Source organism: Sciurus vulgaris (genome assembly GCF_902686455.1).
Source record: "Sciurus vulgaris genome assembly, chromosome: 6".
Lineage (NCBI taxonomy): Eukaryota > Metazoa > Chordata > Mammalia > Rodentia > Sciuridae > Sciurus > Sciurus vulgaris.
Window position 1 is genome coordinate 77,553,285 of NC_136466.1, and position 16,101 is coordinate 77,569,385.

Consider the following 16,101-nt stretch of genomic DNA (forward strand, 5'->3'; position numbering starts at 1 on the left):
GCAACTTAGCAACACCCTAAGCAACTTAGGGAGACCCTGTCTCAAAATAAAAAATGACAAGAACTAGGAATGTGGCTCAGAGGTTGAGCACCCCTGGATACAATCGCTGGTACCTAAATAAAAAATAAAAATTGATTGGATTTAGAGAGACTGACATGATGTTTTCTAGTCATCAAGAAAACTATTCCTTGAAATAACTTTACTAAGCAACTAAATTCTTCCTGATAAATCACACTTTACAACTAAAAACAAGTGAACTGTTTTTCTTTAACTGACAATATTTTTCTTTAGTACTGAAAAATCTGTCCTCAAACATTCTTTTTCATAAGTACTTTAGTTTTAAAATTTATTACTTAATTATATTTTTATGGAAATTCATTTCTTGATAAAATTCTTTGTCCCAATCACTACTATTGAGTTACCTATGGCAATAGAAGAAAGGAACGTTTCCTTAGGAATTAGGAGAGCATCAGAGTAAATAAACTTTACTTTTATTTTCTTTTAACTTGAGGTTCTCTAGAACTTAAAATATAAGTGTATTAGTAGTCAATACAAATATGATTTCTAACCACAATTTGATGTTTCCAATCAAATTTTATAAAAATCCTGCAAAGTAGATTTCCAACAAGGATTTACATTCAAAATACATCAGAGATATAAAAAAGCAGGGGTGGGCAGTAAATTCATCAAGTTTACATGTGAATAAAAAAGCAGCGGGCAATTATTTATTATTTATCTAAAATGCTTAGTTTGAACTAAGTCTAGTACTGATCACTAATAAATCATATATGATAGTTTACCAAAATAACTGGATTTTATACTCTTTTTCATGGCACACCATAAACTCTTCTCAACCTTTCATATGGAAACACTCCTAATTAAGACGCTGACAAATTAATCTTTATCCATCAGCACTCCATTATAAATTAATAAATTTTCAGTATATTTAATTAACTATCCAATGTCCATTTTTATTATTAGACATAATATAATTTATCATGGCTTCTGAGTTAGAAAAGATTTCCAACTAGATTTGAAGAAAAGGAACTTCACTATGTGGAACTGCCCTCTGACCACTATAAGAACCAATTAAAAATGAGTCTGTTGAAACTTGTATCTTGTCCATGTTATTTTTAAAATAAAATAACATGTCCAATGTTATGAACAAATCCTAAAATCCCAAGAAGCAGAACCTTACTTTTTCTGAACTACATTACATATAACCACAAACAAAATAAGATTAGGTGTTTGTTTTAAACTTTTATTCCCTAATAGTTTCTTTTCAAATCTCAGCTCAGTAGTTTTGGTTTTATTATACAGTAATAAAATCATTATGCTTTGGTCCTTCCAGGGGAAAACATACATATACTATTTTTAAAAGACAGAAAATCATCCATCAGTCTTTCAAAGAGTTACACATGTCTTTCAGTGAACATCATAGTGTTTACTACAGGTGTTATATTACTGTTCTTGCAGATTTAGGTGCAATGTGCCTGCCTTGTGCTAGAATATAGGAAAAACTGAAGAAAAACCAATCTCAAGTGTTCACTGTAAATATAAAGACTTTTTTGGTATTTAGCTCAGCTGTTTACATACCTTGCCCAGTAATTCTCCCAATGTGACATCTTCATGATTGAGTATCCATTTCTTATCCTACAGTGAAAAATAAAATAAAAAGAACATTCATTATTGTCACTTAGTTCAAGTAACAGTATGTGTCCTGCAGGATATGTCTGAAGCAGTGGAAAATGGACCAAAAGGGATATTTCATTCATCCCATTCAATCAACAGTACACTAAGAAGTTATAACCTCGAGATGCTGTAAAACAGATTTAAGGAATGTTGCTATATAATAGTGTTAAAATATTTTAATAGTATTAAATCTACATTGCAACCAACTTCCCTCAGAAATTTCGGACATCAAAAGGATAGTATCCCTGTAACTTTAATAACATATGCTTTCCACCTAACATGAAGTTTTGTCTAAGCTATAATTCTCTTTTCAAAAAAAGCTGTGTCATAAGTACACGAGGGAGTTTAATTTTACAATGTAAAATTTCCAATTCTTACTTAATCTTAGAGAATTATTTTTCTATACAACCATATTACTAGGAATTTAAAAAAATATATAAGTAAGCCATGAGTTACAGCTTTCTATGGCACTGCATGAAGTCCCGTATCTTTCCCAAGTAATTTCCTGTGGCATAATGAAGCAACACACATCAATTGCTATATCATTAGGATATACAACATCAGTGATGCAAGTATTCTGTTATAGAAAAGCATCCCATTATCTGATCTCAAGAGCCAATTACTACTTAGGGAATATTTTAGTAGGTAAAAAGTCTTATCTATTAAACCACACTATACCTTAATCTTAGAAAAGCAGTGTTCTATTTTCAAAGGAGGGAAAAAAAAGAAATGAAGCAAGGAAATAGGAGAATGGAAAGAACGGAAGAACAACAACAACAAAAGTGGAGTAGGAAGAAGGGGAAGAAGAGGCGGTCAAAGTGAAATGTTTTGTTTCTGGTTTAGTTTTTATTTATTTATTTATTTTTTAAATATTAGAGTGTAGTTTTCCCATATTATAAATAGAAAGAAATAACTATGATTTATATTATGCATTATGACAAGTAATTAAACATCTACCAAAACTATGGCTTAAAATGTCCTGGACAGCCATTTGAAGTTCTTTTCCTTCTGAGCATCAAGTAGCACTTAACTGTCATCCTCTGACAGACAAGTCAACAAAAGGGACAACACTGGGTTTAAAATGGAAGTTTACATGTATAGTCTTTCAAACTAAACATTAAGTTAAACCTATAAAGGTCTTAGGAAAAACATGAGAATATCTTTACAACCAATTGAGTAAGCAAATATTTCTTAGGCATAAAAAGAACTCACTATAAAAGAAAAGCAAATTAGAATTCATCAAAATTACTAACATTTGTTATTCCAAAGGCATCATTTAAAAAATGAAAAGGTATGGCTATAAATCCTAGTGACTGGGGAGGCTGAGGCAGGAGGATCTCAACTTCAAGGTCAATGTCAGCAACTTAGCAAGGCCCTAAGCAACTTAGCAAGAGCATATCTCAAAAAAAAAAAAAAAAAGTCTGGGGATGTGGCTCAGTGGTAAAGTGTCCCCTGGGTTCAAACCCCAGTACCCTCCATACAAAAAAAGCAGCAAACTACATTTTTAAAAGTTATTTTTTGATTCATTGTACACAAATGGGGTACAACTTTCATTTCTCTGGTTGTACATGAAGTAGTCACACGATTTGTGTAATTATACATGTACATAGGGTAATGATGTTGTCTCATTCCATTATCTTTCCTTCATCCTGTCCCCTCTCCCCGCCTCATTTTCCTCTGCATAATCCATCCTTGCCTTACCCCCTCCCCCAAAAAAGTATATTTTGAGAGAATATTTTTTCAATACTTATATCTGACATGATATCTGTTTGCAGAATATATAGAAACTTTTATCAGTAGTATAACCAAGTTTTAAGAAATTATGTGAAAAAAATTAACAAAAGATGGATAAATAGCCAGTGGGCACACAAAAACATTCTGAACATTGCTAGTCATCAGCAGCATACAAATATAAGTAGCAGTGGAAGCATTTCACACCCATTAATATACTAAAATTAATATTGTGCATTTGTCTTGCTGGGGATGGATCTCAGGGCTCCATGCATGCCATACAAAGTGCTCTACCACTGAGCTACCTACCAGCCCAAATACTACGATTAAAAAGATTAGTAATACTAGGAAATTGTGAGAATGTGGAGCAACTGGAGTTGTCATATGTTGTTAGTAAGGATGCAAAAAGGTACCAACACTTGAAAACTATTTGAAAGTTTCTTATAAAATTAAACATACGCCTACCTTATAACTGAATAAATACTACTAAACAATAAAAAGGAACTTACAACATATATAAGTAACAAAAGAGCATTTGCAAAACATTTTTCTGGGCTAATAAATCCAGGCATATTCTACATACATAATTATTCCATTTATATACAATTCTAGAGAAGGATAACTGTAATGTTAGAAATCAAAGCAATGTTTGCCTGGGTCAGGGGTTGAGAAGGACAGATTATAAAGAGGAAAAAGAAACTTTGAGGGGTTGTAGAAATGGTCATTTTGGAGGGGGGGAGTTCTGGGGATTAAACCTAAGACCAGCACATGCTCTACCACTGAGCTACCCCTACCCCTTAATTCCTTGATATTTCATTGACTTATACACCTAAAAATATCTGTGAAATTATACTGTGTATAAATTATATGTCCATAATGTTTTTAATGAAAAACAAAGTCCTTTGTGTTCAGTAGCATTTTTTGGTCTAATGCTATCCCACCTCCATATATTGCCAAATGTCACTCAAAGAATGTAGTCTGGCATACAGGGGAGGTATTTTGAATTTTGGGGAGATCTTTCACTTTTGACAACTAAGTGGCTTAGACCAATCTTTCCATTGTAAACCACTGAGAAAACCAGGACAAAATCCTCAAAACCGGTTTGATGAAACTGAAGAGCTACTGAAATAGTGAACAACAGGGAGGTTAAGTTTAAGAAAAGAATCCGGCCGGGGAGATAGCTCAGTTGGTAGAGTGCTTGCCTTGCAAGCACAAAGTCCTTGGGTTCGATCCCTAGCACCGCAAAGAAAAAAAAAAAAAAAAAATCCAAGTTAAAGGGTAACCAAGGAGAAGGAGGATATAGTCAATGTTCAATGCTTCTATGCATGTAGGAAACTGAAACAAAGAAACTCATTTGTAAAAATAATAAGGGCTAGTGATAATTTTTTTTAAAGGGTCAAGGACTGTTGATGACTTTCACCTTTAAGTAAACATGCTGATTATAAAAGCGATAGTCAAAAGGCTGAAACATACAAAAATTGAATTCTAGATCCCCCTTGTTTTTGGCTAGGCAGAATACTGTCGAAATGGTCATACTATCAAAACGGTTACACAGATTTATTGCAATTCCTATTAAAAGCCCAACGTTCTCATAGACATAGAAAAACTGATCATGAAATTCATTTGGAAAAATAAGAGACCCAAAATAGCCAAAGTAATCCTTAGCCAGAAGAGTGAAGCAAAAGGCATCACAATACCAGACCTTAAACTATACTATGGATCAACAGTAACAAAAACAGCATGGTATTGGCACCAAAATAGGTAGACCAATGGTACAGAATAGAGGACGCAGAGACAAACCCACATAAATACAGTTATCTCATACTAGACAAAGGCACCAAAAACATTGGAGAAAGATAGCCTCTTCAACAAATGGTACTGGGGAAACTGGAAATCCATATGTAGCAAAATGAAATTAAATCCCTTTCTCTTGGGCTGGGGTTGTAGCTCAGTGGTAGAGGGCTTGCCAGTATGTGTGAGCATTGCATATAAATAAATGAATAAAATCAAGGTCCATCAAAAACTAAAAAAAGTATACAAATTTTTTTGAAAATCCCTATCTCTCACCCTGCACAAAACTTAAACCAAAATGGATCAAGAACCTAGGAATTATACCAGAGATCCTGTACTGAATAGAAGAAAAAGCAGGCCCAAATCTTCATCATGTAAGCTTAGGAAACTACTTCCTGAACAAGTCTCCTAAGGTACAAAAAGTAAAATCAAGAACCAATAAATAGGTAGCAACCAGCAAAGGAAACAACCTGAAGAGAACCAACAGAATGGGAGAAAATCTTTACCACCTGCACCTCAGATAGAGTACTAATCTCCAGGTTATATAAAGAATTCAAAAACTTAACAACAAACAATAATAACAATAATCCAATCAATAAATAGGCAAAGGAACTGAACAGGCACTTTGTAGGAGATATACAATTGATTGAAAAAATATATGAAAAATGGCCAACATTTCTAGCAATTAGATAAATGCAAATTAAAACTACACTGAGATTTCATCTCACTCCAATTAGAATGGCTGTTATCAAGAACACAAGCAACAATAAGTGTTGGCAAGGATGTGGGGAAAAAGGTACACTCATACATTGCTGGTAGGACTGCAAATTGGTGCAACCACTATGGAAAGCAGTACAGATATTCCTCAGAAAACTTGGAATGGAACCACCATTTGACCCAGCTATCCCACTCCTTGGCCTATACCCAAAGGACTTAATATCGGCATACTACAGTGATGAAGCTACATCAATGTTTATAGCAGCTCAATTCACAATACCTAGATTGTGGAACCAACCTAGATGCCCTTCAATAAATAAATGGATAAAGAAACTGTGGTATATATGCACAATGGAATATTACTCAACCTTACAGAGGAATGAAATTATGGCATTTGCAGGTAAATGGATGGAGTTTGAGAGTTTCATGCTAAGTGAAATAAGACAATTCCAAAACACCAAAGGCCAAATGTTGTCTCTGATAAATGGATACTCATCCATAATGGGGGGGAAGGGCAGAATGGAGGAACTTTGGACTGGGCAGAGAAGAGTGAGGGGCTGGAAGATGGTGGAATGAGACAGACATTATTATTCTATGTGCATATATTATTGTGCAAATGGTGTAACTATGCATCCTATACAACCAGAGAAATGAAAAGTTGTACTCCATTTGTGTACGATGAGTCAAAATGCATTCTGATGTCATGTATAACTAATTAGAACAAATTAAAAGAAAACAGATGAATGAATCCATAGACCAATGAAAACTATGTAATACAAGCTACAGAAGAGTGAAAAAAAATTCAAGATTTTGTGGGACAATATCAACAGGTCCAATATTTGTATCATCAAAATGAGAATGAAAGAAGAATAAGTACAATGCAGGAAAACAACAACAACAACAAAAATCAATGACTAGACAAAAGAACCACATTGGTTAAAAAGCAAAGGTAAAGAAAAAAAATCTTAAAAGTAGCTAAAGGAAATGGTCCATTATTTCAGGAATACAATAACTGGAGTGTCAGGGATTTGTCAGAACCCATGGGGGCAAGAAGTTAAACAACGTTTTTTTAAAGTATTAAAAAAACTGGTTGTCAACCTGAATTTCTATATCCAAGATAATATGCTTCAGGAATAAAGATAAAATAAAGATACAAATTTATTTACAATAGGCTTAATTTAAAATAATAAAGACTGTCTTTAGATAGGAAATGATACTGAAAGAAAATACCAGAAATACAGGAATAACAAAAAAGATATATACCTGAGTATATAGATTTTTATATTCTTGGGTTTTAAAATACTTCCTATTAGCTGAAAGGAGAAATTACAACATTGTCTGATGGGTATTCTAATTGACATAGATTGAATACACAGGAAAAGTACAACAGAGGGGAAGGTATACAGTTTTATGCAGTGGTAACATTTCTACTTTCCATTTGCAGTGGTACAATATTCTTAGGAAATTGTTAAAATTATATAAATTATATATTCATATTCCAAGAGCAATCACTGGATAATATATAAAAGTGTTATAACAGGTAATATGGAAAAAAATTAAATGGAATAGTAAGGAGGGTTTAAATAATACTAAAGGTTGTATAAACTTAGGGGGAACAAATAAAATGGCAGTTCTCAATTCAAATGTATCAATAATTACCCTAAGCATCACTGCTATCACACCCCTGGTTTGGCCCCCGCCCCATAGTTGCCTATAGGTTTGAAGGGAGGGAGGGGGAGGGCATCACTGCCATCTATGGGAGGGCGGGGTTGCTACCCCTAAGGGCACAATCTTGATGTAGGACCTAGTCAGCCCTCCAGCCACAGCTGTCTAGTTCCAATTCCACTGGTTTGGCAGGCTGGAGCTGGACTACTCTGGGTACCAGCATCTGGTAGTGGCAGGCATAGACTGAGGAAAAGAATACCAAAAAAGAGGAGGAAGGAGTAACAGAGAAGTGAGAAGGGAGGATTGGTTCCCTGTAGTCCTGTGGTCAACCCTGGGCCCAGAATCAGCACAGGCATTGGGTGGGCATGATCCCATGGTCAAGGTCACAGACTAGCCAGATAACTTCTGGACCAGTGAACCTGGATATATACTTCCTTAGTATCTCAGAAACTAAATCACTTGTGCAAGTTCAAACAACAGTGGTAGACCAAACCTTTTGAACTTTCATTTTGCAACTAAAATATGCTGCCTTAAGAGGAAAGATAGTAAATAAGATCTTACCCCTCCACAGCCCAGAAAGGAAAAAGTAAAAGAATAATTGATCAGAGAGAAAATTACTACAATTTTACACACCTAGATTAAAGAAACTATAGAGAACATTTTCAGAAACTTTTTGTTTCTCCCAAGATTAATTAGTACACAGCTTTGCTCTGAAGTGATTATAGTTAATAGGGTTTAGTGTCTTCTCTCAAAGTGGTGATGATACCAGGAAAAATAGAGGACATATGTCGAATGAAAGTGTCAATATCTGGATATATGCTCTACCCAGGGTGCTTAAGAGGAAAAAGCTTATTGATTAGTCCCTTGTAGAAAACTAGAGTGATAATCACCCCAGTAACTGGTTAGACATATAAACAATATGAAAAAACAAGAGAAGAAGGTACCCCATATTCAATTCACAACACTTCAACAACTGATCCTGTTGATACCACTGTGGAGGAAATTTCAGAGAAAGAACTTAGAAAGTTCATTGCTAAAATGTTCAATAAGCTAAAAGATGTAAGGAATAAAATTTGAAAATACAGAAAATGAGTAAATACAGAAGTGAAAGATAATTTTAATCAAGATAGATTCAAAAGTAGAACTAGACATAAATCCTGGAAATGACTCAACAAATCAAATTAAAAATTCAGTGGAAAGCATCGCCAATAGATTAGACCAATTTGGAAGGCAGGTTCTTAGGCAAAGACAGCATATATAATCTTGAAAACAAAATGAAGATGTTAAGAGACCATGACCAGAATATTCAAGAAATCGGGATAACATTAAAGGCCCAAAATCTGAGAATCATTGGTATAGAAGAAGACATCGAAATACAAACTAAAGTTATGCAGAATTTTTCAATGAAATATCAGAAAAAATTCTAAACCTTAGGAATGAGATGGAAATCCAACTACAAGAGGCATTTGGCACCCCAAATAGGTAAGATAAAAATGATCCTCTGCAAGTGCATTCTAATTAACAAGATTAATATACTGAATAGGATAGTATTTTAAAAGCTGCAAGAGAAAAACAGCAGGTCACTTCAACAGATAAGCTAATTTAGGGTTGATTTCTCAACTCAGATCCTAAAAGCAAAGAGACCTTGGAATAATACATACCAAATTCTAAAAGAAAATGGATTGCAACCTAGATTACTATACCCAGCACAACTGATCTTCAGAATTAAAGACAAAACTCTTCCATGAAAGCAGAAATTGAAAGAATCCATAGTCATTTAGCCTGCATTACAAAATATACTCAATGAAATATTTCATGCAGAAGAAAAAGAAAAATGAGAGACAGGACAGAGATGAATTTCAAAAAGTAATTAAAGGAGAATCAAGCTTGAACTAAGCATTACAACAAAATAAATATGGAAGGAAATAAAAATCATGTCTATATAATAACATTATATGTGAATGACCTTAACTCTACAATCAAAAAAAAAAAAAAAAATGGCAGAATGAATTAAAAGACAAGACCCAACACTACACACTACATGATGTTTACAAGAGTTCACCTTAAGGCAAAGACATCAACAGACTGAAGGTCAAAGAACAGGAAAAGATAACAAGCAAATGGTAGCCATAAATAAGCAGGGAAAGTTGGACTCATAAGAAAGTTGACTTCAAGTCAAAATTAATCAGATTCAAGGTCACTTTATACTGGTTAACAGAATCATCCAATAAGAAAATGTAATGATTTTAACTATGCCACAAACATTGGTGCACCTACATACATAAAACAAATCCTTTTATATTAAGAATCGAACAAACCACAATACAATAAATAATGCTGGGTGATGTCAACACACTTTTCTCATCATTACATACGTCATCCTGACATAAACTAAGACTTTTCAAAACTAAAAAAAAAAAAAGAAAAAAACACTATATTAATCAAATGGATCTAACAGACATCTATAGAATATTTCATCCACAAGTGAATTCACTCTCTTTTCATTGGTACATGGAACGTTCTCTAAAATAGATTCTATTTTAGGACAAAAAACATATTTCAGAAAAAAAAAAAAAAAAAAAGAGATAATCCCTTATATCCTACCAGATTATAACAGAATAAAATTAGAAATTAACAAAACACTTTAATACCTGGAGATTAAATACATTTTTGTTTGTGGAATGGGTCACAGAAAAGATCAGGAAATTAAAAAAAAAAAAAAAAGTCTTAGGAACAAATAACAGAAACAAAATGTCAAAATCTCTATACAATTTTAAGGCAGCTATAAGAGGAAAGTTTACAGAATTGAGTTCCTACATTAAAAGAGGGAGAGAGAGAGAGAGAGAAAGGGAGAGGGAGAAGAAGAGGGGGAGAGGGAGAGAGAGAGAGAGAGAGAGAGAGAGAGAGAGAGATCCCAAATAATATAATGTTATACCTAAAGGTCTTAGGGGGAAAAAATTTCAAAATCAGAAGACAGAAGAACTGAGCCAAAAATAGTAAAATTGAACATAAAAAAATACAAAGGATCAATGCAACAGAGAGTTAGTTCTTTGAAACAAAGAAGATCAATAGGGCCAGGTACAGTGGCAGCATGACTGTAATCCCAGCAGCTCAGGAGGCTGAGACAGGAAGATCTAGAGTTCAAAACCAGCCTCATCAAAAGCGAGGTGCTAAGCAAGTCAGTGAGACCCTGTCACTAAATAAAACACAGAGGAAGGCTGGGGATGTGGCTCATTGGTGGAGTGCCTCTCAGTAAAATCCCCAGTACCCGCCACCTCCCAAGAAAGATTGATAAAACCTTAGCCAAACTTAGAAGACCCAAATTAACAAAATTAGAGATGAAAGAGGAAATAACACCGGGCATTTCTGAAATCTGGGCAATAATTGAAATTATTTCATAAATTTATAGTTCAATAAACTAGAAGATATTGGCAAATTTCTGGACACACATGACCTATCTAAATTGAAACAGGACAATATAGAAAACTTTAACAGACCAATTTCAAGTAATGAGACCAAAAAAAATTAAAAGCCTTCCAATAAAAGAAAAGCCCAGGACCAGATGGATTTTCCGTCAAGTACTACCAGACCTTTAAGGAACTAATGCGATCCAAATTATCCTATGAAATACAAAGGGAAACACCAACAAATTAATTCTATTAAGCCAGTATCATCCTGATAACAAAACTGAAGACACACCAAGGAAAGCAAACTTCACACATCAAGGAAAGCAAACCTCAGAACAATATCCATAATGAACAAAGATACAAAAACCCCTAATAAAATATTGACAAAATACATTCAAAAACACATTAAGAAGATAGTACATGATTAATCCAGGATGAAGCCCACAGATGCAAGTTGGTTCAATAAATCCAAATCAATATATACAATTTACTACATAAATGAAGTTAAGAAAATAATCATATCATCAACAGATGAAGAAAAAGCATTTGACAAAATCAAGCACACATATGTGTTAAAAACACTGGAAAACTATGAATAGAAGGAACTTAACATTAATATTGTAAAGGCTATACATGACAAATGTAAAGCTAATATCATACTGAATGGAGAAAATATGAAATCATGTCCTCTAAGATCAGGAACAAAACGAAGATGTCCACTCTTACTCTTAATCAACATAATTCTTGAAACTCCAGCCAAGGTTATCAGACAAGAGAAGGAAATTAAAAGAAAAGGAATATGAAAAGAAGTCAAATTATCTGTTTGCTGATGATATGATCACAAACAACATCAAAATAGGCCTCCACCAGAAGACTTTTACAGCTGATAAATTCAACAAAGTAGCAGGACACAATCACTTTATTATACTCCAATAATCAACCTGCTGAGAACAAAATTAGGAAAACAATCCCATTCTTGATAATCTCAAAAAATAAAAATAAAATACTTGGGAATAAATCTAACCAAGATGGTGAAAGCTCTATACGATGAAAACTATACCACACTAAGAAAGAAACTGAAAAAAACTGAAGATGGAAAGACCACCCAAGTTCTTGGATAGACAGAATTAGCATTGTAAAAATAGACATACATACTACCAAAAGTATTACAGATTGAATGCAATCCCCATCAAAATACCAATGACATTCTCCACAGGGGGAAAAAAAACACCACCAAAAAAAGTCCTAAAATTCATTTGGAAAATGGCCAAAGCCATCCTGAGCAAGAAGAGTGATGCTACAGTATCACAACAAGATCTTAAACTACAGAGTTACAGTAATAAAAAACAGCATGGCCTTGGTATCGAAACAGACATGAAGACCAATGAGAAAGAATAAAAGACAGTCAAATCCACACAGAGACAGACATCTGATTCTCGACTAAAGTGCCAAAACTGTATGAAGAAAAGATATCCTTTTAAGAAACAGTTGTGGAAAAACTGGATATCCATATGAAGAATGAAACTAGATCCCAATTGGTCACCCTGCACAAAAGTCAACTGAAAGTAAAACACAAAGACCTAGGAATTAGACCAGAAATTCTGTGACTCCTAGGAGAAAACAGTCGAACTCCAACATTGGCACAGGCACCAACTTCCTTAACAAGACCCCTAAAGCTCAAAAAACAAAACCACAAATTAATGAGTGGAATGAAATCAAATTAAAAAACTTCTGCACAGCAAAAGAAACAATATCTGTGAAGAGAGAGCATACAGAATAGGATAAGATCTTTGCCACCTGCCTTTCAGATAGGAGATTAATATCCAGAATTAAAAAAAAAAAAAACTTATCAAACAAAAATCTCAAACAAACCAATAAATGGGCAAATGAATTAAACAGACACTTCTCAAAAGAAATGCAAATGGTCAAATATATGAAAAGGAGTTTAACATCCTTAGCAATCAGAGAAATGTAAATCAAAACCACAATGAGATTTCATTTCACTGCAGTCAGAATGACAATCATCAAGAATACAAATAGTAGTGAATGCTAGGAAGGACATGGTGGGGGGGAGGCGCATTCATACAGTGTCAGTGGGACTGTAAATAAGCACAACTGCTCTGGAAAACAGTATAGAGAGTCCTTAAAAAAAAAAAAAAAAAAAAAAAAACAGACATGAACTATCATAATACCCAGCTATCCCACTCCTTGGTATTTATCCTAAAGAACTAAAATCAGCATACTATAGTGACACAGGTACATTAATGTTTATAGCAGTGCAATTCACAGTGGCAAAATTATGGAACCACCCAGGTGCCTGTCAACAGATGGACGGAAAAATAAAATATGGTATATACATACATACTCAATGGAATTTTACTTGGCCATAAAGAATGAGATCATGTCATTTACTGGTAAATAGATGGAACTGGAGAGCATCATGCTAAGTGAAATAAGCCAGACTCAGAACATTAAGGGTCGAATGTTTTCTCTGATATGCCAAAGCTAGACAAAAATAAGGGGAAAAAGCAGAGGAATCGCATCAAATGAAAGAGGAAGGGACTGAGGGTAGGCAGGAGAGACAGGAAAAAGAGCAGTGATGAAATGAAATTGACCAAATTATGCTGTGTACATATACAAATATACCAGAGTGTGAGTGCAAATTGGTTCGACCACTCTGGAAAGCAGTATGGAGATTCCTCAAAAAACTAGGAATGAAACTACCATTTGACCTTGTTATACCACTCCTCAGTATATATACAAAGTAGTTAAAATGAGCACACTTCAGTGACATAACAATGATGTTTCCAGCAGCTCAAGTCATAGTAGCTAAGTTATGGAACCACCCTAGGTGCCCTTCAACAGATGGATAAAGAAAATATGGTATATACACACAATGGAATATTACTCAGCCATTAAAAAGAATGACTTTATGACATTTGCCAGTGAATGAACGGATCTGGAGACTATCCTACTAAGTGACATAAGCCAATCTCAAAAAAACAAAGGTCAAACGTTCTGATATGTGGATGCTAACACATAACAAAGTAGAGGGGTGGGAAGAAATTCAGTGGATTAGACAAAGGGGAATGAAGGGAAGGGAGAGGGAGTGGACTAGGAAAGGCAGTAGAATGAATCAAACACAACTTTCTTCTGTACATATATGGATACACACAATGAATCTTCACATCATGTACAATTAGAATAAGATATACTCCATGTTTGTGTAAATGTCTAAATATACTCTCATGCATATCTAAAAATAATAATTAAAAGAAAGAATATACCAAAGTGAATTTCACCTATGTACATCTGTAAAGCACTATTTTTATTTTTTTTAGGTATAAATAAGTAGAAGGAAGACCAACACAGAAGAGGAAAAGAAATAGTGGGAGGGAAGAGGAAAAGTTGAAGTACTAGGGACTTAAGAGGAGTAAAAATTCCATGCTTACACGATTATATCAAAATTATTCCCAATATTATGTATAACTACAATCTGCTAATAAAAATAAATTGTCTAAATATACCATTTAAAATGCAGAGATTTTAAGAATAAATTTTAAAATGAGTCAACTATATGCTGTTTAAAGAAACTAACTTCAACTATATAGCTATGAATTTTTTTAAAGTAAAGGATGGAAATACACAAACAATGCAAACATATATCATAAGAAAGCTGGAACAACTATTTCAATGTGATACAAGATAGACAAAAGAGTCAGGAAAATTACTATGGATAAAGAGGAAATAAAAAGGGAAATTCACCAAGAAAGCATAAAAATTCTAAATATCTATTTCCTGTCAAATACTTCAAAAGGAAGGAAACAATTAAAATAAATTTTCACAATTAGTTAGAGACATCAATACTGCCTTCTCTGTAATTCATAGTAGTGTGAAATTCATGAAGGATGTTAAAAAAAAACTAAATAACACCATTGACCAAGAGAATCAAACTGACAAAGAACACTCCACTCAACAAAAGCATAACATATACTTTTTGGAAGTGTACAAGGTAAACACACCAAGTTAAACCATACCCTGGGTCATAAAACAAACTTTAACAAATTTAAAAGATTAAAGTCATACAAATTAAAGTCATCTTTTCTGACAGTAACAAAAAACAATCTGGAAACATACAAGTTGAGAAAATCTTTCAAACAAAGGTACTTGGAAATTAAGCAATATACTTCTTGGAAATCACAGAGAAAATCATGGGAAGTTAGGAAACATTTTTAACTGAACAAAAAATGGAAATATATCAAAATCTGTTGGATATGGGAAAAATAATGTTTAAAAGGAATTCCACTGCATGTCAGAGATCAAAAGAGGTCTCAAATTAATAATACTGAACTTTTACCTTCAGAATCTATGAAAAATAAGAGCAAAGTAAACTCAAAGGTAGTGGAAGTAAATAATGAAAATAGCAAAAATCAGTAAAATATAAATCAAGAAACAAGAGAGAACTCAAGTACAGACAATTGATTTATCACTAGCTGAACTAGGAAAGACTTCTGCTGACATCTCTGGGACTGCCTGAATATCTTTTTGGTTCTTAAAAGGCAGTTGGTTAATTAAGGTCTGAAAGAATCTTTGGCTCAGTTTCTTTTTTAATTGGTACATTATAATTATATATAATACTGAGATTCATTATGCCATATTCATACATGCATATAACAACTTGATCAATCTCATTTTCCAGTGCCTTCCCAGCCAATAAAGAAAAATACATGCTCATTAAAAACTAAATAACTGTAAATAATTATATAATAAATATACCAAATAAAGGTTAAAAAAAGAAAAAAGGGCAAGCTATTAAGTCATCAACCTGGATATGACAAACTCTGGAAAAAGAGACTAGCCCTGTGCCCCAGAATTAGCCTATCTAATGGCCATGTGGTAGCTCCTGAATATCATTAGTTGATGACTCTAGGAAAGTTCACTGCTGGCAGTCTCCACATGCCACAACCAATACTACCAGGGATTGAACCAATGGTCTCACACATGCTAGGCAAGGGCTCTACCAACAGCTATGTCCCCCAGCACCTACCCCTATCCCGGCCCAGCAGTGCTTATGGCAGGCATGGTTAGCCTTCTGTGG

General features: G+C 33.9%; 1 protein-coding gene across 6 annotated transcripts in view; it reads right to left on the reverse strand.

Moving 5' to 3' along the window:
• FER (FER tyrosine kinase) overlaps positions 1-16,101 on the reverse strand; it is a 513,195-nt gene that overhangs the window by 157,270 nt on the left and 339,824 nt on the right. For all 6 annotated transcript variants that reach the window (XM_079143515.1, XM_079143514.1, XM_079143517.1 and 3 more), the window contains one exon: positions 1,597-1,653. In XM_079143515.1, coding sequence (XP_078999641.1) covers positions 1,597-1,653 — 57 coding nt within the window. Of the gene's footprint in view, positions 1-1,596; positions 1,654-16,101 lie in introns of those variants that run through there.